The 21,330-nt window shown below is 37.6% G+C and overlaps 1 protein-coding gene across 11 annotated transcripts in view; it reads left to right on the top strand.

Annotated features, from left to right (window-relative positions):
• Nucleotides 1-3,066: 3,066 nt before the first annotated feature.
• Nucleotides 3,067-21,330, top strand: part of PEX5L (peroxisomal biogenesis factor 5 like) — a 334,399-nt gene continuing 316,135 nt past the window's right edge. For all 11 annotated transcript variants that reach the window (XM_086395557.1, XM_086395550.1, XM_086395544.1 and 8 more), the window contains exon 1: nt 3,067-3,543. In XM_086395557.1, the coding sequence (XP_086251683.1) occupies nt 3,523-3,543 (21 nt within the window). In that variant the 5' untranslated portion in view covers nt 3,067-3,522. The remainder of the gene's footprint in view (nt 3,544-21,330) is intronic.

Below are 21,330 nucleotides of genomic sequence, written 5' to 3'. Positions count from 1 at the left end.
TCTTATCAATTTTCTACTGGTATGTCTACATTTACATGAAAAGCTTCTTTTTGTGCCAAAATATCATAATACTTGAGCTAATACACTAGATCTGGATCAACATTTTTGGCCTAGCCAAATGAGATATATCAATTACTAGATGGTTCTGTGAATCAAGAATATCTCAAGACGCTGATACTTGAATCAGTAGTCAGCCAAGTACCTTTGCTCACGATGTTTATATTTATAGCCTTTGAAGGAAATATTTGTGCCATAGAAATAATCAAAATCCATGACAAGGTGGACTATTTAACTAGAAGATATGAACTCTTAGGAGAAATGGAGAAATTATGGGGTCTCTGTAGAACTATTGTTTTAAGAAAAGTCTAGACAGATTTTTCTTTCTGGGATGGTAAAATGTACTCCTGTCAGGAAGCTGGACTATGAGTTCCATGGAGATAGAAACCATGTCTGTCTCATCAGTGTATTTCAGCACTTGGCACAGCGTTCCCACATACTAAGTCTTCAATAAAAATGAATGAATAAAGAGAGGCATGCCTTCACAGATGCATGTATTTCTGAGATTCTGTGAATGTAGGGAGTAGCTAAATGAGTTGCTGAAGTTTTAAAAAGAGGATATATTGACTTTTGTCTTCAACTCTAGGTACTTGCCATAGAGGTTCAAATGTTTTTATGGTTGATGGCTCTTTGACTTTGCCATTAGATGAAAATAAGCATATAATGGATTGGAAAACTTTAGCTCCAGTGTTACTTCACAGATTTGTAGTGCTTTCAAATCAAATTCTACAATTTCCCCAAGATTTCTATACTAACATGCAAACATTTTATAATAAATAGTTTTCCCAAGAGTAACATGGAAACATACATTACCATATGTAAAATAGATAGCCAAAGGGAATTTGCTGTATAACTCAGGTAACTTAAACCAGGGCTTGGTAATAACCTAGAGGGGTGGGATAGGAAGGGAAGTGGGAGTGATGTTCAAGTGGGAAAGGACATGGGTAAACCTATGGCTGATTTATGTTGATGTTTGGTAGAAACCAACACAATACTGTAAAGCAATTATCCTTTAATTAAAAATAAAATTCATACTAAAAGAATAATAATTTCCCCCATTTAAGTTTGTAGAGCTCAAGGTCTCAGGAAATCATCACTCATATTTTCTGGACTGTGTGTGCTCAGTTTGCTCGGTGGTGTCCCACTCTTTGTGACCCCGTGGACTGTAGCCGGCCAGGCTTCTCTGTCTATGGAATTCTCCAGGCAAGAATACTGGAGTGGGTTGCCATTTCCTACTCCAGGGGATCTTCCTGACCCAGGGATCAAACCCATGTCTCTTGCACCTCCAACATTAGCAAGTGGATTCTTTACCACTGAGCCACCTGGGAAGCCCCATTTTCTGAACTAGAAAAAACCAGTTTGCATACTCATATATGATGGTTTAAAATTGACAACTCCCTTTGCATACATTAGTTCTCAGCAGCCCTGTGCAGTAGGCTAGGCAGATACTTGCCTTACTTCAAAAGTGAGGAAATAGAGAATTTCTTGCCTGAGAGAGAAGTTAGGTAGTGTCATAGAAGTAGCACTTCTACCTACTGACTCCTGTTTCAGTGCTCTGTCCTATAAAGGACAATAAAACAAGAATTGGATGGTACTTTACAGTTTACAGTGCTTATGAACATGTATCAATTTTCAAAATAAAACCATGAGTTTTCATGCAGCGTTTAGACATTAAAAAGCTGAAGTTTATAGAGGGTAAAGGAAATTGTCCAAGGTTAACCACTGGGGGTATCTAATAGGAATCCAAGTCTCCTGCCTGCAAGTCTTAGTCATTTTGTGTTCGGTTGGTTGATTGTTCTAGGGCCTCAGGTGCACTGAATTGGATTAATTGTTTTTGTGGTTCATTTCACTCTGTCCTCACTAGTTCATGCATGGTTTTATTTAGTTACATAGTGATTTTTATAGAGTAATACATGTCTGTGAATCACCACCCAACATAATAGCTGAGATATGACAATTCGCCTTTATGTACAATACCTCCCCATCCCTTTCCCCTACCTCCCCTCACCCAGTGTCACCATTTTAAATATGATATTAATTGTTTTATTGTTTTTCTTTTCATATAGTTACATACAAATATATTTATATTCCTAAGGAGTTTTTTTTTAACTTTATGAAAAGTATATTATGCTATATGCAAGATTTGGGGGATTATATCATGCCATATATAATTTGGGGGATGTTGTGCAATTGGAGATCTTATTACCAACAAAAGTAGGTAATCACAGTATACACACATACACCAGCCCTTTGTTTTGTGTATATATATTTATAATGTAAACCTTGCATCAGACTATCCAGTCTCTTAAACTTAAAACATATTGAAATGCACTCTACCTATATATTAAACACCCATTCACTCAGCAAATATTTATAGGGTGCGTACTATGTGCCAGGAGGTACTGTGCTTGTGATACACCCACGCAAAAATAGGTACACACCTTCCCCCAAATATCCCTGATCTCACGGAAATAACACTGTATACATTGAGATAGACAATAAATAAAATAAATGTATAAAATATACAGGATGTTATGTGATATTAAGTGCTAGGGAGAAAAACAAATCATGGAAGGCCCTTGGAGACTGGAGTTTGCTGTTTTAGGGTAGACAGCAATGAATTGGAGGTGGGGTGAATTGGGGGTGGGTTGACTGGGGGGGAGAGGCACGAAGTGACTCGGAGGTAACTTGTGAGAGCTGAATCAGAATAGAAATAAACTCTTCGGAAACCCCACGCTCGGTTTATTCAATCTCTAGGATGATGGGCTTACTAGGTATTGATGGCTCCTGAACAGACAATGCATATTCCTCCTACTTTTTCTTGCAACTAGCCTCCAGCTCCTCTGGAATCTCCCCTAGAAGCCGTTGCCCCACCTGACCACCACCACCCGGGCACTTGGCCTCCACGTGTGCGCATTCCCGAGCACGCGCGCAGGGGGGCGCGCGCCTCCTTCGGCCGAGCCCAGGGCCAGCCGGGGACGCGTACGCGCGTGCCCGGCCCCGCGGGCTCTCGGCAGGGACGCGGCCGGGAGGGCGGCGCGCGCCCAGCTCGGCAGCTGCGGCGGCTGGTGTGGGCGCTCACGTCAGGGCTGGGAGGAGGAAGGGGTTCGCTGTGAAGAGAGTGAGAGAGACATGAGGCAGCCAGGCAGGAAACGAGAAAGTGTTCGGAGAAAGAGTGAGTTTTAAAGACGCCCGGCAAGCAGGACCGTGCCTGAGGGAGAGCGTGGCCGCCTGGGCTCCTCGCTTCATCCGCGCGCTCTCCAGTGTCCCCTTTCAGCACCCCGAGCGGAGAACAGTTCCCCGCAGCCCGCAGAGCTTCAAGGGGCCGCTGGCGGCCGGGCTACCTGGAGCCTTCCGCCAGACTTAGGGGCACCCTCTGAGAACCCACCTTCTCTGTTGCCGTGCAAGTGAACACGAGGAGAAGCATCCGGCAACCTCAGGGAGTCCTGAAGAAGCCGAAGCAGAATGTACCAGGGACACATGCAGGTAAGACATTTCCATCGAATTGGATAGGAATCTTGGGGACTAATATAAGAGCAAGGCGGTTCACCAAGTTACTGTGGTCAAGTACTGCCTCCATACAATTCAACAAGTGAAGTGGTGCAACATGACCATGACATTTCAGTCCAGTGCTGTAGGTAAAACTAGACGGGTTTCTGAGGGTGGGAGAAGGGGAGGAAAGACCTCAGAACTTCGATTGGGAAGTTTGTTTTATGTGTATTCCCTGAGCCTGTTTCTTTAAACAAGATCAAGGAATCCAAAAGGAGGAAACCTGGAGATGACCGTGTTTCCGTTGTATCCCTATTGATGCAACTCAGCATGTATGTCAACTGAAGGGCAAACAATCATAGAAAAGACAAAGCTTTTCTTTTATCATCTGCGAAGGTTCTTGACGTTTGGAACACTTTGCCACTTTCGTATTATTTTTTAAAGTGATCATTTTAAAAATGGTTTGTGCTGTATTTTTCCCACTTAGATGATGGGACATTGTCACCTATCCCTATAGTCACAGGATGACTTAGGATGAATTTCAAACATATGTCCAAGAGGCTCTAATGTTTTTCAGAGGAGGTGCTGTCTCTGGCTATTAAAGCTCATCTGAGCTGAGCCACTGCTTCTCTCTGATGTTCTCCACTCTCTTGGGCAAGATTACTTTAACCTTGACTCCAGTTTTCATTCACATAGTTGGTTCTTCCCTATAAAGGCAGGTGCATGCTTTGGGTGGAAAAAAATGAAATACCAACTCAGCTTCCTAGAGTATAAACTGAGATTTTATTTTATTTTTTACTGTTCCTAAATGTTTTAGTCATGGACTTGATGTTTGGGCTTCCTTTCCATTACAAAGATGATCAACTACAGTTTTATCATATGTGATAATTTCACTCTAGTGTGTAATGTGCATGAATGTTACAAGGATGTTACTTCTATATCTTTAGGACAATTGAAAAACAGATAAATTGACAGTTATTGAATTTATGACTTAGTATTACCCAATATTTAATTTCTAAGCCTGTGGAGAAATTCTTTTGGATTATAATTTAGTTTTATATAAAATGGTATTGTATCATATTCCAAAGTTTTATAAGAATTCGGAATCAGCACTATCAGAATTCTAAAAGCATTTCCCATACTACTGACATCATCTTGTTTTGAAAATTATTAATAGAATTATATCACAATTGTTGGACAATAATTAGTACCTGAAGTGTATTTCTAAATACATACAATAAATATGATCTGCATGTTTCTTATTAAAGCTACACTAATTGAGAAGTTAAGTAACAACCATTCAAACAATGACAGCTAAAAAATTAACAAAGAGTTTTTACCATAGTTTTATGCTTCATCTTCACTCCCAAGAATGGTACTTTTAATTTTATGTATGATCTATTTATTATCCCCAAACAGTTTCTCCACAGGAATAAAAATAGGAAGATTTTAATAAATGGAGTCAGTCCTCAGAAAATTGCTCATTCACACAAAATTCATAATTGACTACTTGGGCAATTTAATGAAACTTTCCACATTATTTTTTGTTTGAAAATATGTTTTTGTGAATGAATAATGCAAGCAACAATCTGATAAACTCAGGTACCCCCAAAATAATTTAAACTCAATTTTCTGGATATTTAAAGGAAAGGCATTACTGAAACTTGAGTTGCCCAGAATAATGTCTGATGGTTTCATTTCACTTTGAGAGAATAGACAGAATGTAAGACTCCGTATATGTTTTTGCCTTAATGTTTTTTTGCTTGTGCACTGCTGTAACAACAAATATGATGGCTTGCAGTAAAACTCCCAAATCTTTGCTGTCAAGCTTAACTTGGAAACATTACTAAATAAAGACTGTAATCAATATGCTTGCCAAAATTTCAGAGCACAATACTTTTTTCCTATTTGCTATGGACCATTGATACTAACTTCTGAGGCTTTACTAGTTTAGTAGCTATTAAATGATATGATCTTCTGGTTGGGAATACTCCCTCCCCAAACTAAAACACTTATTACAACCTGATTTGTAATATAGTTATTTGCTGACATTTTAAAACCCCAGTCTCTTTCCCAGAAAATAGTATTTAGCCTATGTACAAAATCCCCATTGTGTTGATACCTTTAGATTAAATAAAGAATCTTTCCTTATCAGAAACAGCATCATCTTCCTGTGCATACCTGACTCTAATCACAAGGGAGAAGAAGCATAGCCCAAACATTCCAAAATATTGGTAATTTAAAATCAGAATACATATTTGGTAAAGTGGACCAGGGATGAGCAGATTTACTAACATTTTTTGCCAACTTTGGAGTTTATTTGAACACTGGTGTTACTTGGCTGATACCTTAAAACGGGAATGCAACAGAAAATATTTGCAATCATTAACTGTACTTGTCTTTTCCAAATCCAAAAGATTTTCAAATAAAATGCTTTTTAAATAAACAGCCTGAAGTAGGGGAGGTATTCACATGAAGTTTTCAAAAATTGTCTAAAACTCCTGTGGTATCTTTGTTTTTGCAACTTTGTAAATAAAATCTATTAATTTTGATACATATGTCTAATTCATCCAGTTTACCATAGAAATTGCATTCATTTTAGAAGCCACAAACTTTTAAAAACACAAATTTGATTTACTCTGGTAGTTCATTAGAAGATAAAAGTTGACAAATGACAACTATTACAGATAGATAGCACAGCATAGTGGTATAGATTTCTTGGTTTCAAAGTGAATGCCACAGGTATATTTCTTAGGAGCAGGCCCAAGAGTTGTGCCATTTTTCCAGGTGCCTCACCAATTATTTCCAAGGGGAATTCATCACCCCAGCAACTTAAGCAAAGGTTGTTTCTTTAGCAACTGTTTTAGATTTCCTTGTTTTTCGCTTTTGACCAAGGGAATCAATGGTGTTTAAATACACTTTAACATCAGTTCTGACCAACTCTCAATTCCTAATAGATGACCTGTGATCTTAAACCCTCCAATACCTCTGTGTGCTCTGCAGTGCGATGCTTATTTGTGTATGTGCATATGAGTTAACACTGCCAATTAGAGCAAAATAATTACATGTCTCTGAATGTTCCCTTAACCAAACCTTTTTCTGAAATGGTATAAATACAAAGCAATATAATTTCAATTTTGAACTAATTTTTAAATTTTTAATAAAGGATCCCCAGTAGAATTTTTGTTACAAAAGTTATTTCAACTAAAACTGAGTGTATGTATTACACATGAATTTTTTTCTGAATAAATTGGAAAAGAAAAAACAGTTTTTTCAGAAGACAAAAATTCTGTTCATAATTGTAACTGATCTCTATGATAGACATTGAAAACAAGCTTTCTTGACTTATTCAAACCTGCCAAGGAAAAATTCCATACCCTCTGGCTTCACAGGACATTAACTAAAGGAAATTTAAATGACAAAAATTACAAGATTATTAACAGCTCAAAGAGTAGCTATTTATTTATCTTTCCCCAAAAGGGTTTTGTGTTTGTCTTAAGTTTACTTAAGCTTTTTAAAAATTTTCTCATGAAGTTTGGATAACAACTTATGTTAATACATTAGGTCTGGCCACTGGAGACTCATTTGACTCACTAGAAACAACTAACATAAGAAGCCAGTCCAACAAAAGGTCATAGAATTCTCAGCATCTATAACAGCAGTTTTTCATTAGTGATACCTAAAGCAAAACTGTGAAGTAGGTAATATTTGTCATGGATATTTCCAGTCTTTTAAAAGATCCATTTTTTCCCTCCTGATGCCACCATTTTCTATCCTGTGTCATTTCTTTATCAACCCTTTGCTGACAAAAACATAATTAATGCCAATATACCACACATGCACAAACCCTACAGGGATATTTACATTTTTAGAGGGAAATCTGTGAAAATCAGGAGGTATTTTTTGGGGGGAGGGACAGAATTTGTGAGGAGAATGAGGTAATGCTGGCTTAAGGCTGGGGTTGATTGTGTTAATTTGGTCATGGATGGACATGAATTTGAGCAAACTCCGTGAGATAGTGAAGGACAGGGAAACCTGGTGTGCTGCAGTCCGTGGGGTTGCAAAGAGTCAGACTCGACTTAGTGACTGAACAACAAGCTGCTGCCCTCACCTTTTCTCTCCTCTCAGCTCAAATAGTACCTGCCGTTCCCCCTCAAATAATCAGTATTAATACTCCTTGAGTGAATTTACTTCAGACATAAATTTATTGTCCAAAATTAACTAGAATTCTATTGAAGAAAATTCATGTACGGTGAAACTGATGCTCAAAATTATGACACAAGCTCCAGCAAGATTCCCAAATGCTTCCAGTATATTTATAAGCAAATCATGCTTGTTACGAGAGTAATATTATGCTCCTAACATTTAGGAAAATGATAATACTTATGGCATAATATTGCTGAATATTTGATTAACCTGAAACTCTCATTCCCCAGCTATACTGGCCAACAGTTTCCTTTATAGATTTACTGTAAGAAACACAATATGTTCTTCCTAGATTTTGTTTATAGTTTATAAACATTCTTCCTAAAAACATGTGTTTGAAGGAAAAAATTCCAGCATACAAATGTTTTGACTCTAAAAACATTTTTAAAGCAAAGAATAAGAAAAAGGTTAAAACAGAACTTGTTAATTTTAAAAGCCCGAGTCTCTAGTATTCCCACTGCCAACCTCAGAAACACTGAGATGTGATGTGCCATGTAGTCAAAACATCTGGCAGGCTGCTTTTTTACACTTTTCATTGAGATCTCATGTTTCCAACACACGCATAAGCTAGAGCTGTGTAAAGACTTTATATTCTAGAATTCACTTCTTGATATTTTGATGGAATAACTGGTATGCCTTTGCTGCACTTAGTGAAGGCACACTCCAGCCTAATGTCTCCTTGTGCTACCGAAGTCCAATCTGGGTGTTTGGAGACATCTAAACATGATGTCGTTTCAAATCCACCAGTAAAGAACATAGAATAGCTAAGTTTTCTGAAAAATGAAACCTTTTTATGATTCAGATTTCGTGGAAGGGAAAAGTCATCTTTAGCCTGTAACCCATGGATCAGAGAGCAGATGCTATGAATTGGGGGTTACATCTCTTTCAGAGACCCCTTCCTTCATCTCCACCTCACTCACCCACTTCTCACCCCTTCTCACCTATGCCATCCCTAGGAATACCAAACAGAAGACTTTTTCCCCAGCCTCTTAAGAAATATCTTTATATCTTATATATTATTATGTTATACAGAATATGAACAGGGAGATAGCTAATACCCTATTGGTTGGTTATCACGACGATTACTAATTGTGCAGAGCCCAAGGTCTAACACAGCACACTGTCAGTATTGTCTTATAATGTCATTTTTCATGTGTAAATATGTTATTTGTGACATAGGAGATACCTGCATTATAAGAGGAAAATGTTCTTTGTCAATTAATGATTCTTGGCTAATTGGATATCTATATTTTTTTTAAAAAAAGTAAATCTTGACTTCTATTTTGCATGTACACAAAAGTCCATCTCAAGTAGGTTAAAATAAGAGAATATATTTATGACTTTGCGGGTAGGCAGTGAACATGTAAAAAAACATTTACCAGTAGCTATTTTAATTTCCTTGTTTACTCTTTCTATTATCTGTGTCATTTCATGGACTGTTTTTATTGATTGATTTTTATCTTCATTATGAGCTGTGTTTTTCTGCTTCTTTGTATGCCTGGTACATTTTGATTGGATGCCAGACATTGTGAGTTTTACATTGTTGGGTGCTGGATTTTTTTTCCTTTTTTTTTTTTTTTTTAAGTTTTATGTTTGGACACAGTTAATATACTCGGGAACAGTTTGATCATTTCAAGGTTTGCTTTTAAGAGTTCTTACATGATACCAGAAGCTACCAAAGTATTTTGGTCTAGGGCTGATTGTCCTGTTTCCTGTGGTACTATCCTTTTGAGTACTTTATCTGACGTCCTACTCATCCAAAGATTTCTTCACTTGGCTTTGGGAATGTGGACTCTTTATAACCCCATGTGAGCTCTAAGAATTTCTCTGCCTGCTCCTTTCTGATGGTGTAAGGGTCATTTCCTCACATATATGGTCAGAACTCAGTGGAAAACTAGGGGAGGAAGCCCCTGCATTTCTCCAGCACTCTCCCTCTGTTCAGATTTCTCCCTACTACTCTGCCCTGTGTATTCTAACACCTGGGCCTCCTTAACCCTCCACTCTGTCTCCTCAGCTTATTGCGAGTATAAGAGTTTTGGGGGGTTCTTGCTTCCTACGTTATGTCTGGAAAACTCTTTGCTGACAGTACGCTAGGGCAATTACAGGACTCACTTTGTTTTCCTTCTCTCAAGGATCCGATCCTGTGAGGCTTTTTTTCCCAGTGTTTAATAACCATTTGTTTGTATATTGTCTGTTTTTTTCCTAATTTTATTGAGAAATAATTGATGTACAACACTATGTAAGTTTAAGCATACAATATGATGGTTTGATTTACTTATATTGTGACACAATAGGTTCAGTTACCATCCATTTTCTTGTGTAGATACAGTAAAAAGAAAGAAGGGAAAAGGAAAAAATTTATTTCTTGTGATGAGAGTTCTTAAGATTCACTCTAACAACTTTCCTCTATGTCATACAGCAATGTTAGCTATAATCCTCATGTTGTGCATTACATCCCTAGTATTTATCTTATAACTGCAAGTTTGTGCCTTTTGACTACCTTCTTCCAGTTCCCTCTCCCCTCCTCTCTGCCTCTGGTAACCACAAGTCTGAGTTTATTTGTTTGTTCTTAGTTTCCACATATAAGTGAGATCATAGTGTTTTTCTTTCTCTGAGTGACTTTTTTAACTTAGCATAATGCCTCCAGAGTCCATCCATGTTGTTGCAAATGATACAATTTCCTCATTTTTATGACTAATAATCCATTTTATATGTGTGTGTGTGTGTGTGTGTGTGTGTACCACAACTTCTTTAACCATTTATCTACCAATAGACACTTCAGTTATTTTCATGTCTCAGCAGTTGTAAATAGTGTTCCTTTGAACGTGAGGATGCTGATATTTTTTGAGTTAGTGATTTTGTTTCCTTTGGATGTATTCCCAAAAATGGAATTGCTGGGTCATATGGTACTTCTGCTGCTGCTGCTGCTGCTAAGTCACTTCAGTCATGTCTGACTCTGTGCGACCCCATAGATGGCAGTCCACCAGGCTCTCCCATCCCTGGGATTCTCCAGGCAAGAACACTGGGGTGGGTTGCCATTTCCTTCTCCAATGCATGAAAGTTAAAAGTGAAAGTGAAGATGCTCAGTCGTATCCTACTCTTAGCAACCCCATGGACTGCAGCCTACCAGGCTCCTCCGTCCATGCGATTTTCCAGGTGACAGTACTGGAGTGGGTTGCCATTGCCTTCTCCTATGGTAGTTCTACTTTTACATTTTAAAGGTCCTCCATATTGTTTTCCATAGTTATTATACTGCTTTTCAATCCCCCAACAGTGTACAACAGCTCCCTTTTCTCCACATTCACATTAGCATTTGTTATTGCTTGTTTTGGGATGATGACCATTCTAACAAGTATGAGATGATAGCTCATTATGGTTTTAATTTGCTTTTCCCTACTACCTAGTGTTGTTGAGCATATTTTCATATACCTGTAGGCATTCCTATACCTTTTCTACTCAGGTCCTTTCCCCATTTTTTAATTGGGCTATTTGGGTTTTTTTGCTATTGAGTTGCATAAGTTCTTTATATATTTTGAATATTAACCCTTTATCACGTATAGTTTGCAAATATTTTTTTTCCAGTTACATAGATTTTCTTTTCGCTCTGTTGATGGTCTCTTTTGCTGTGTGTGCAGAGGCTTTTCTAGTCTGATGTAATCCCACTTGTTTATTTTTCATTTTGTGGCTTGTGCTTTGGATGCCATGCCATCATTTTTGACTGATCTGTATTAGTACTGATATACTACTTCTCCTGTTAAAATTCCATTAGATAAATGACCATTATCACTCTCCATGTGAGATTTCACTAGATTGATCATCTTTATTATTTTTAGACAATGACCATTAAAAATTGTACAGGTGAAAAATAATGAGCTCATATAGATAGGTAAAGTTTGCTTAGCCACCATTTCATTAAAGAGAAACCCACAGAACTCTGCCAGCAGCTTTGAAATGGGGTGAACCTGAGCCACGCAGGAGAGTTTGCATTGCAGTCACATATACAAGTCCCCAAAGTCCCTGCTCATACATAGGAACCCCCCTGGAAAGCCAGACAAACCCTGTAAGTGGGAGTTGGTGTAGCAAAAACTTTTTTTCCAAACAGAATGCCATATGGTCATCTATAAATCATGGAGATTCTAACAGCTGATTGGTGCTGTTGTGATGCCAGAAATCTACCTAGGGAGCCACAGAATTCCCACTTCCACTGAGCCTCTTAAAAACTATGCAGTTTTTAAAGCCACTGGTATGGTAGAGGAATTCAGAACCATTTCAGATGAATAATCATAGAAGGAACTAGGGATATTTGGCTTGGAAAGTAAAGACTCGAGGAGATCATGATGACTTTATATAAATATTAGAATGGATTTTATGTAAGAAGGGAATAGTCCATACACCCTTGAGGGTTAAAACTGGTACCCTAGCAGGGTGAGATAAAGTTTCCTCAAGGCAATGACTGTGAGAAGACCCTGGATACAGTACCCCGTTCTCACTGTAGTGAGCTGCCTGCTTGGAGACGGAAGAGGCCAAGAGTAAAGGGGGGCCGAATGGAAGCAGAGCACAGTGTCCTTGTACATACGCAGGCCTCTGACCCAAGACCATTATGCCTGTGGATGAAAGTACTGAAAAGCACCGTGAAATGGCATGTGTGTTTGGGTATGCGTGTCTGTGTGGCCCACCCGAAATGGTTGTAGTCAACTGAAGTAATGACCTAAAATAAACAAAACCCAGTGTGTTCTGGGGGAAACATTCCCTGGTTTCTTGAAAGTATACAGGTGAGCATCAGACAGAGGCATGCCAGTGCCATGAGGCGAAGTGGTCAAAACTAGTGAAAAGTCTGAAAACACAGAACCTTGTCAAGATGAGAAACAGGAAAACATTTAAACCTCTTAAGATGAAGCTGCTGGAGCTGCAAAATATGTTTTCACCTCCTTTCACACGGGTAAAACTGTGACATACGAAATGGTATCTTCTGATCATGCTGGATTAGACATCTGATTGAACATCTGATTGGACACGCTGATCATCTGATTGGACAGGTGACTGATTATGTGTACATGAAAGATCTGGGAGCTGGTTGAAAAATGTAAAATCTCAGGTCCTTCTTCAGACCTAGTGAATCCAAAACTGAATTCTCCAATATACCCGTGATTTTTATACACACTAACATTTAGGGTACAGTGATCTGAAAACATCTACATAAAGAACAGGACCTGATCTATTGCACTGAGACCTTAGCAAAAAGCTTGATTCTTAGATAGTTTTCTGACATCACAGAGGCACAATGATGAGGTACCTGACAGAGGAGCTGGCAACAGCAGCTACCACAGCTGTGGTTGAATAAAATTTCTTTCTTATATTCCTGTCATAACCTCTACCCAACTGGTTATACTTTTTCCATCTGGAGAAAGCTCAGCAAACCTATTATGTTCAAACTGAATAAAACAAAATTTTAAATATTTAAAGAACTATTATGTCTTCATCCTATTAAATCTTTTCTGCTCCAAGATAAACAGCCCAGTTCACTCAATCGTTTCTCATAATGACATTTCTGATGTTTTAATGGTTCCATGAAAGTATGGCCCTCTGAACAAGACACACAGCTCAAGATGTGATCTGACCAGTGCCATGCACTGTGACATTATTTATCTCTTGGGAAAGACATCTATTCAGACAGCTGCTATAGCATCTTTAGACTAAATTGCCCTCTAAATTGTTCTGATGCTTTACAGGTGTTAGTCTTTATACCAGAATAATCTTGGATCCAAATATGCTCATTAGAATATTCTAAGCTAACAGTTCCTTATGTCTTCAAAAATTGCAATAATGTTCAGTTTTGACGTCCCAGAATCCTAAGTTTGAAGAACTCTTGAAATTGTTTTGTTCAATCATCTCATTTCACAGATGAGGAGACTGAGGTCGAAGAAAATAAGAGACTTGCTCAAAAAGTCCCATATACCTTAGCAGAACTAGTACTGGAATGAAAGCTGCCTTCCACTAGTGTGCTATTCCCATTACACTATTATTATTTTGAATTACAATAAAAAATCTAAGGAAAAAGTAAGCATTATAATAAACTGCTAGATGTTTTCAAATGTTCAATGTTTGGCATTTAGTCACAAAAAAATATTTCTTCCTGCTTTTTAGTGTAACTATTTAATTTTTTATCTTTTTTATTTTAAAAATATTCTTATTTTATATTGGAGCATAGCTGATTAACAATTAACAATGTATTAACATAGTTGATTAAAAACATTTTATTAGTTGATTAACAAGGTATATAGCAAAGTGACTCAGTTGTATCTATTCTTTTTCAAATTCTTTTCCCCATTTAGGTTATTATAGAATATTGAGCAGCATTCCCTGTGCTATACAGTAGGCCCTTATTAGCTCTCTATTTTAAATATAGCAATATGCACATGTCAATCCCAGAGTCCCTTCTCCCCATTCTTGCCTGCTGGTAACCACAAATTCATTCTCTAAGTCTGTGAGCCTGATTCATAAATAAGTTCATTTGTATCATTTTTTAGAGTCCACGTATAAGTGATATCACATATTTGTCTTTCTCTAATTTACTTCACTTAGTATGATAATCTCTAGGTCCATTCATATGGCTACGGATGGCATTATTTCATTACTTTTAATGGCCGAGTAGTATTTCATTGTACATATGTACCACATCTTCTTTTTATCCATTCCTCTGTCAGTGGACATTTAGGTTGCTGCCATGTTCTGGCTGTTGTAAACAGCACTGCCATGAACACTGGGGTGCATGTATCTTTTCAAGCCATGTTTTCCTCCAGGTATATGCCCAGGAGTGGGCTTTCTGGATCATATGGTAGTTCTATTTTTAGCTTCTTAAGGAACCTACTCAGATTGAATATATATTTATCAGATATATTCAATTTGAGTAGTCATTTGTTTGGCTGACAATATAAAAAAAAGTATAGTCTGTAAATCTGTTTTAAAAGTAGAATGAAGTATTGTGAAAAGCTGTATCATTTTTGTTTCCTAAAGGTGTTCCTCAATGTCTCTCCTTGGACTGATTAGATTGACCATTTGAATGAACTTGTTTGATAGGTTCTTAGAACTAGTTGCCTAAATATACAAGTAAATCCATCAGGCGTTCTTAGCTGTTAAGTGACAGAAAACAACTCTGGCTCATTTAAGCATAAAGGCAATTTATTAGAAGTATATTTGAACAATTGATAAGCATAGAAAGAATGATATAGAAAAATCACCACTTTTGCAATCATAGTAAAAATTGATTCAAGAGAGAATAAATGATCATTGGATGCTAAATCTGATGAAGGGGAATTTGAGTATAAACAGGATTTACATGACCTCAAAATGTCACCCAAGTAAATTACAAAACAAAAAATAGCGCCTTTCCCATGGAGAAACTGCACCCTAAGTAGCCAAAGTCAACATCACCAATAAGGTGATCAATTGAATGTCCATCTCTGGATGCAATGCCCGGAGAAGGACACATCACTCCTGTGAGGATGCAAAACTTGCATCTAATCATGAAAAAATCTCAGATAAACCCAAAATGAGGGATATTCTGTAAAAAGTAGCAGATTATGTTTTTTTTTAAATGTCAGTGTCATGAGTAACAAAGAAAAACTGAGATGTTTACAAATTAAAAGGAGACCTGAGAAATGCAATATGTGATCGTGGACTGGATCTTGGTGTGGGAAACAAAATTGTCATAAAGCACAGTGTTGGCACAATTGAAACTTGAATATGGTCTGGAGGTTAGATTGGTGTTAGTGTCATGTATATTGATTGATATATGATAACTGTGGCAGGAGAATATCTTTGTTCGTATGAAATACATGCTGCAATATGAAGGGTTATAGGGGCATAGTGCAGGTAGCCTACTCTCAAGTGATTTGGAATAATGAAAATAATAATATGCATGATATTAAATATAATTGCCTATATAAAGAGAGAGAAAAAGCACAAATATAGCATAATGTTAGAAACTGGTAAGTCTGGGAAAAGGGTATTATGAGAGTCCATTGAACTTACAATGGTATTACAAAATACATAAGTATTACAAGAATACTTACAATTTTTCTGTAGGCTTGTGATTATTTCAAAGTAAAAAGGTTTTTTTAATATTTTTGAAAAACACTCCTGGAACTAGACTCTGGATGGAAGGACCATGAAAACCCCATGCTGGAGCTTCAGCTGCTGCCACCCACTGCCAGGATGAATGTTCTCCCATGACTGTGTGCCCCCGGGTCTCCATTTATAGTGGGCTCAGGTGATGCTGGTTGGTAGATCTGAGATTACACTTCCGTATGCTGTCTGCAAGGTATTCTGGGAAAGTGCATGTCTGCTTACCACCAAGATTCCAAAAGTTTACAGTTTCCCAAATATAGAATGTACATTTGAGAAAGTTAAAAAATTAAAAAGCCAGTGTTCAGTATAACATGTTATAGATGTTGTTTAAAAGTAAAATAGACACCTATCTTAACTAGAGTTTAGTTGTCCTTTAAGAATAAGAGATAAAAAAAAATAATTCTCTTTAAGCCCTGTGCTTATTTGGCACTATCTACCTTTACATGGGAGAAGGAAATGGCAACCCACTCCAATATTCTTGCCTAGAGAATCCCATGAACAGAGGAGCCTGGTGGGCTGCTGTCCAAAGGGTGTCACAGAGTCAGATGTGACTCAATGCATGCATGCATTGGAGAAGGAAATGGCAACCCACTCCATTATTCTTGCCTGGAGAATCCCAGGAAGAGGGGAGCCTGGTGGGCTGCCATCTATGGGGTTGCACGGAGTCGAACACGACTGAAGCAACTTAGCAGCAGCAGCAGCAGCAGCCATTACATGTAGGAGAATACAGCAAAGGAGAATACAATAAAGCTAGAATATATTGGTTTATTAAACCGTGCAGCAACGAAGAGCAGAATGACCCCTCATCAGGGTCTATCTACTGCTCACTCCTATTTTTTTGAGAAATTAGAGCTCTGTGAAGAATTTGGTAATTGATCAGGGAATTAAAATACATATCCTGTACTTTAGTTATAAGAACACTTTTTCTTCATATGTAGGAATTTAATGTGAAAAACTGGACACATTATTGTTTCATAGTCATCCAAATAATGATTATAATCTAGATGCCCTACGCATTTGAGTCATTAATACTGATATGCAATCTAGTATGTAAGTCTTTTGGAAGATTTATATAACACAAAAACAAAGTGTTCTTAAAACACTTCTTAAAATAAAGCTTGGGGCAAGATTAAATTAAAACAGAATCTTGGAGATATAAAGGTCTTTAGAGTTCACATAGCACAACTTTGTCGTTTCACCTTTGAGGAAACTGAGATCTAGATCTTGATGGCTTAGATTTCTGTAATTAATTGCCTTCCCCAAAAATGAGAGGGGTGGGGAAAGGATGCTGAAAGGCTTTGATGGCATGCATCAGACATTGCTTCATGATTCCTTACATTTGAAGAGACTACAGAAACAGACTGCCAAAGAGCTTGGGCTCAAGGTCAGACATCACTTTCAAATCCTGCTTTACCATATATTATCTGTGAGATCTTGCTCTTACGACTTATCCTCACTAAACCTCACTTTCCCCGTCTGTGGCAAGAATATAATAAATGTACCCATATGTTGTGATGATTTTTTAAGGATTTACTCTTATTTTTTTTAAAATTGAAATGCAGTTGATTTACAACATTGTTTTAGTTTCAGGTATGCAGCAAAGTGGTGATATATTATACATATTTTATTCTTTTTAGATTCTTTTTCATTATAGATTATTATAAGATATTGCATATAGTTCCCTGGGCTATACTGTAGGTCCTTGTTGTTTGTGTATTTTATATATAGTAGTATATATCCATTAATCCCAAACTCCTAATTTAACCCCCCAGTTTCCACTTTGGTAACCATAAAGTTTATTTTCTATGTCTGCAAGTTTGTTTTTTAAATAAGTTCATTTGTATCAATTTTTAACCAGTATATTTTATTGAAGTATAGTTGATTTACTGTGTATTAATTTCTGCCATACAATAAAGTTATTCAGTTATACTTATATCTACATTCTTTTTTAATATTCTTTTCCATGATAGTTTATCATAGGATATTAAATATAGTTCTCTGTGCTATACAGTAGGACCTTATGGTTTATTTATCCTATATATAAAAGCTTACATCTGCTAACCCCAACCTGCCATTTCACTCCTCCTCCAACCTCCTCCCCCTTGGCAACCACCAGTCTATTTTCTATGTATGTGATTCTGTTTCTGCTTCATAGATAGGTTCATTTGCGTCATATTTTAGATTCCACATATAAGTGATACCATATATTTGTCTGACTTACCTCACTTAGTATGCTAATCTCTAGGTCCATCCATGTTTCTATAAATGGCATTATTTCATTCTTTTTATGCTGAGTAATATTCTATTGTCTGTATACACCACACTTCTTTATCCATTCATTTATCAATGGACATTTAGGTTGCTGCCATGTCTTGGCTATTGTAAATAGTGCTGCTATGAACATTGGAGTGCATATATCTTTTCAAAATAGAGTTTTCATCTTTCCTGACTATATGCCCAGGTGTGGGATTGTTGGATCATATGGTAACCATTTTCTAGTTTTTTAAGAAATGTCCAGAGTGTTCTCCACAGTATCATGGATTAACTGACCATAAGCGCATGGGTTGTTTTCTGGGCTTTCTATCCTGTTTCATTGATCTATGTTTCTGTTTTTGTGCCAGTACCATGTTGCTATTGTTTAGTTGCTAAGTCATGTCCAACTCTTTGCAACCCCATGGACTGCAGCACACCAGGTTTCCCTGTCCTTCACCATCTCCTGGAGTTTGCTCAACTCATGTCCTTTGAGTCAGTGATGCCATCCAACCATCTCATCCTGTGTCGGTCCCTTCTGCTCCTGCCTTCAATCTTTTCCAGCATCAGGGTCTTTTCCAATGAGTCAGCTTTTCACATCAGGTGGCCAAAGTATTGGAGCTTTAGCATCAGTCCTTCCAATGAATATTCAGGACTCATTTCCTTTAGGATGACTGGTTTAATCTCCTTGCAGTCCAAGGCACTCTCAAGAGTCTTCTCCAACACCACAGTTCAAAAGCATCAATTCCTCAGTGCTCAGCTTTCTTTATGGTCCAACTCTCACATCCATACATGACTACTGGAAAAACCATGGCTTTGACTATATGGACCTTTGTCAGCAAAGTGATGTCTCTGTTTTTTAATATGCTGTCTAGGTTTGTCATAGCTTTCCTTCCAAGGTGCAAGCATCTTTTAATTTCATGGCTGCAGTCACTTCCACTGTGATTTTAGGGTCCAGTAAAATAAAATCAGTCATTGCTTCCACTTTTCCCCTTTTATTTGCCATGAAGTGATGGGACGAGATGCCATGATCTTAATTTTTTGAATGTAGAGTTTTAAGCCATCTTTTTCACTCTCCTCTTTCACCCTCATCAAAAATCTCTTTAGTTTCTCTTTGCTTTCTGTCATTGAAGTGGTATCATTTGCCTATCTGAGATTGTTGATATTTCCCCTGGCAATCTTGTTTCCAGCTTATGATTCATTCAGCCCAGCATTTCACATGATATACTCTGCATATAAGTTAAATAAACAGGGTAACAGTATACAGTCTTGACATACCCCTTTCTCAATTTTGAACCAGTTTGTTGTTCCATGTCCAGTTCTAACTGTTGCTTAGACCCACACACAGGTTTCTCAGGAGACAAACCAGTACTTGAGTATACTATAGCTTTTTAGTATAGTCTGAAGCCAGGGAAGTTCTAGTTCTGTGAAAAATGCCTTTGGTCATTTGGTAGGATAGCTTTTATGTTTTACAGAAATAGAAAAGTGTTTCATATATATTATATGTGGAAGAAGGAGTTTAGCCGCAGCAGTGCCTATTATATTTGGTTGTTTACAATGGTGACAGATGCTTGATTTTCTTCTTCTCTCACAGTTCTGGATTTTTTTTTTTCATTTCCACATAACAGAACTCTCGCCTTCTGTACACTGAATATTTCCTCATCCTTTATATTCCACCCAAATGTTATCTCCTTGTGAGTGCTGCCCTGTGCCTGCACCACCACCCTCCCACTTCCCCCACACACAGTGAAGAATTAGGAATGTCTTTCTTAATGCTTACTTAGCATCTTATATCCATCACTAATACCATAATTAACATTTAGCTTTAATTATTTATTTTTGTCTCCCCAACTGTTTGTAAACCCATCTGTAGCAGTGACTATATATGCAGTACATTTTTATATCCCTGGAGACTAGTAGTGCTAGGTACATATATATTAATGTAGTTTTTATTGAATGAATGAAAGAATGAATTGGTGAATGAATGAATGAAACAATGAATAATTGAAATATTCAGAAGAGTCCTTTACTATCCTGAATAAGGACTCCAAAGTGCAATTGGCATGGTCTTTCTGATTCTAAGACACAGTGGCCCCAGAAACTGGTTTATTCCCATGAGTTTCAGGGAGGAACGCATATCAAGTGAAGTTTCCACACAGTTGAAAGACAATCAATTACAGGGAAACCTTATAAACCTTATAATTAGATTGCCACTGTAATTAAGCAACACTTCGCTGTCAAAGTAGTCTATGCAGTTTAATGGGTTCAAATTTTTAAAGCCTGAGGACAGTTTGGGGCTGCAGATTTAGAAACATAATAGATTCTCCTAATGGTTTCTATCTATATCTCTAACTAGCCAAGGTCACTTGGAATTAGAATCCATGCCTCTAGTGTTCTAGGCACCTCCTTACCACTTCAGCTAGTTGTCAACAGTGATTTTGATAACAGTGCTAACACATACATCCCTGAGACTGCTGAGACAACAGAACATCATCATTAAAACTGTTCTACAAGGACATCTTGTTTATACCCAGTTATAAGTTTTGCTTACGCCTCTAGCCCTGACCTTTCCAGATACACATACACACACACACAGAGACCCATTTTCCAGGAATCCAAGGATGGAGCCACACTCACAATGATCATCCAAGAGACATATCTATTTTGTGAGCCTGTCTGCATACAGATATATTATTATGTCTTCCATAGTTAGTCTGATATGGGAGCCTGAGTTTTGAAGGAATATTTCTTCTGATTCAGAGACACAGATTCAAAAATCACATGTCAAAGTTCTCTCTAATAGGAGAGAGGAAATAACTATGACAATGACGTGTACCATCTCTGGGCAAATTATAAAAGAGAACCTCTGAGTGGGCTGAATACATAAACACTCTCCTTTTCCCTGGAGGACACAATCCCACACCCAGGCACATGATTTGGCAAGTGGAGTTAGAGGGTTGAGTTTCAGACCTGACTTGTGCTCCCTGATTCAGGTATTCTTGGACAATCAATATGTGCAACCAAATGTATGTGTGTGGGGGCAGGGTGGGGGGGTGCATAACAAAAAGTAGAGAAATGAATTCAATTTTACCAAAGATAATCAAACACAGATTGGATGTGAGTTTGCTAGTCTTTCTGCAAAATGGTTGGCTTAGACTATTTCTGGCTTTCCTTCCAGCTCTAGGATTCTATTATTTTCAG

The sequence above is a fragment of the Bos grunniens genome, chromosome 1 (assembly GCF_055505025.1).
Source record: "Bos grunniens cultivar Pamir isolate PY7600 chromosome 1, Bosgru_T2T1.0, whole genome shotgun sequence".
Taxonomy (NCBI): Eukaryota; Metazoa; Chordata; class Mammalia; order Artiodactyla; family Bovidae; genus Bos; species Bos grunniens.
The sequence above is the reverse complement of the archived record's forward strand: the minus strand, read 5'-3'. Positions and strand labels throughout refer to the sequence as shown.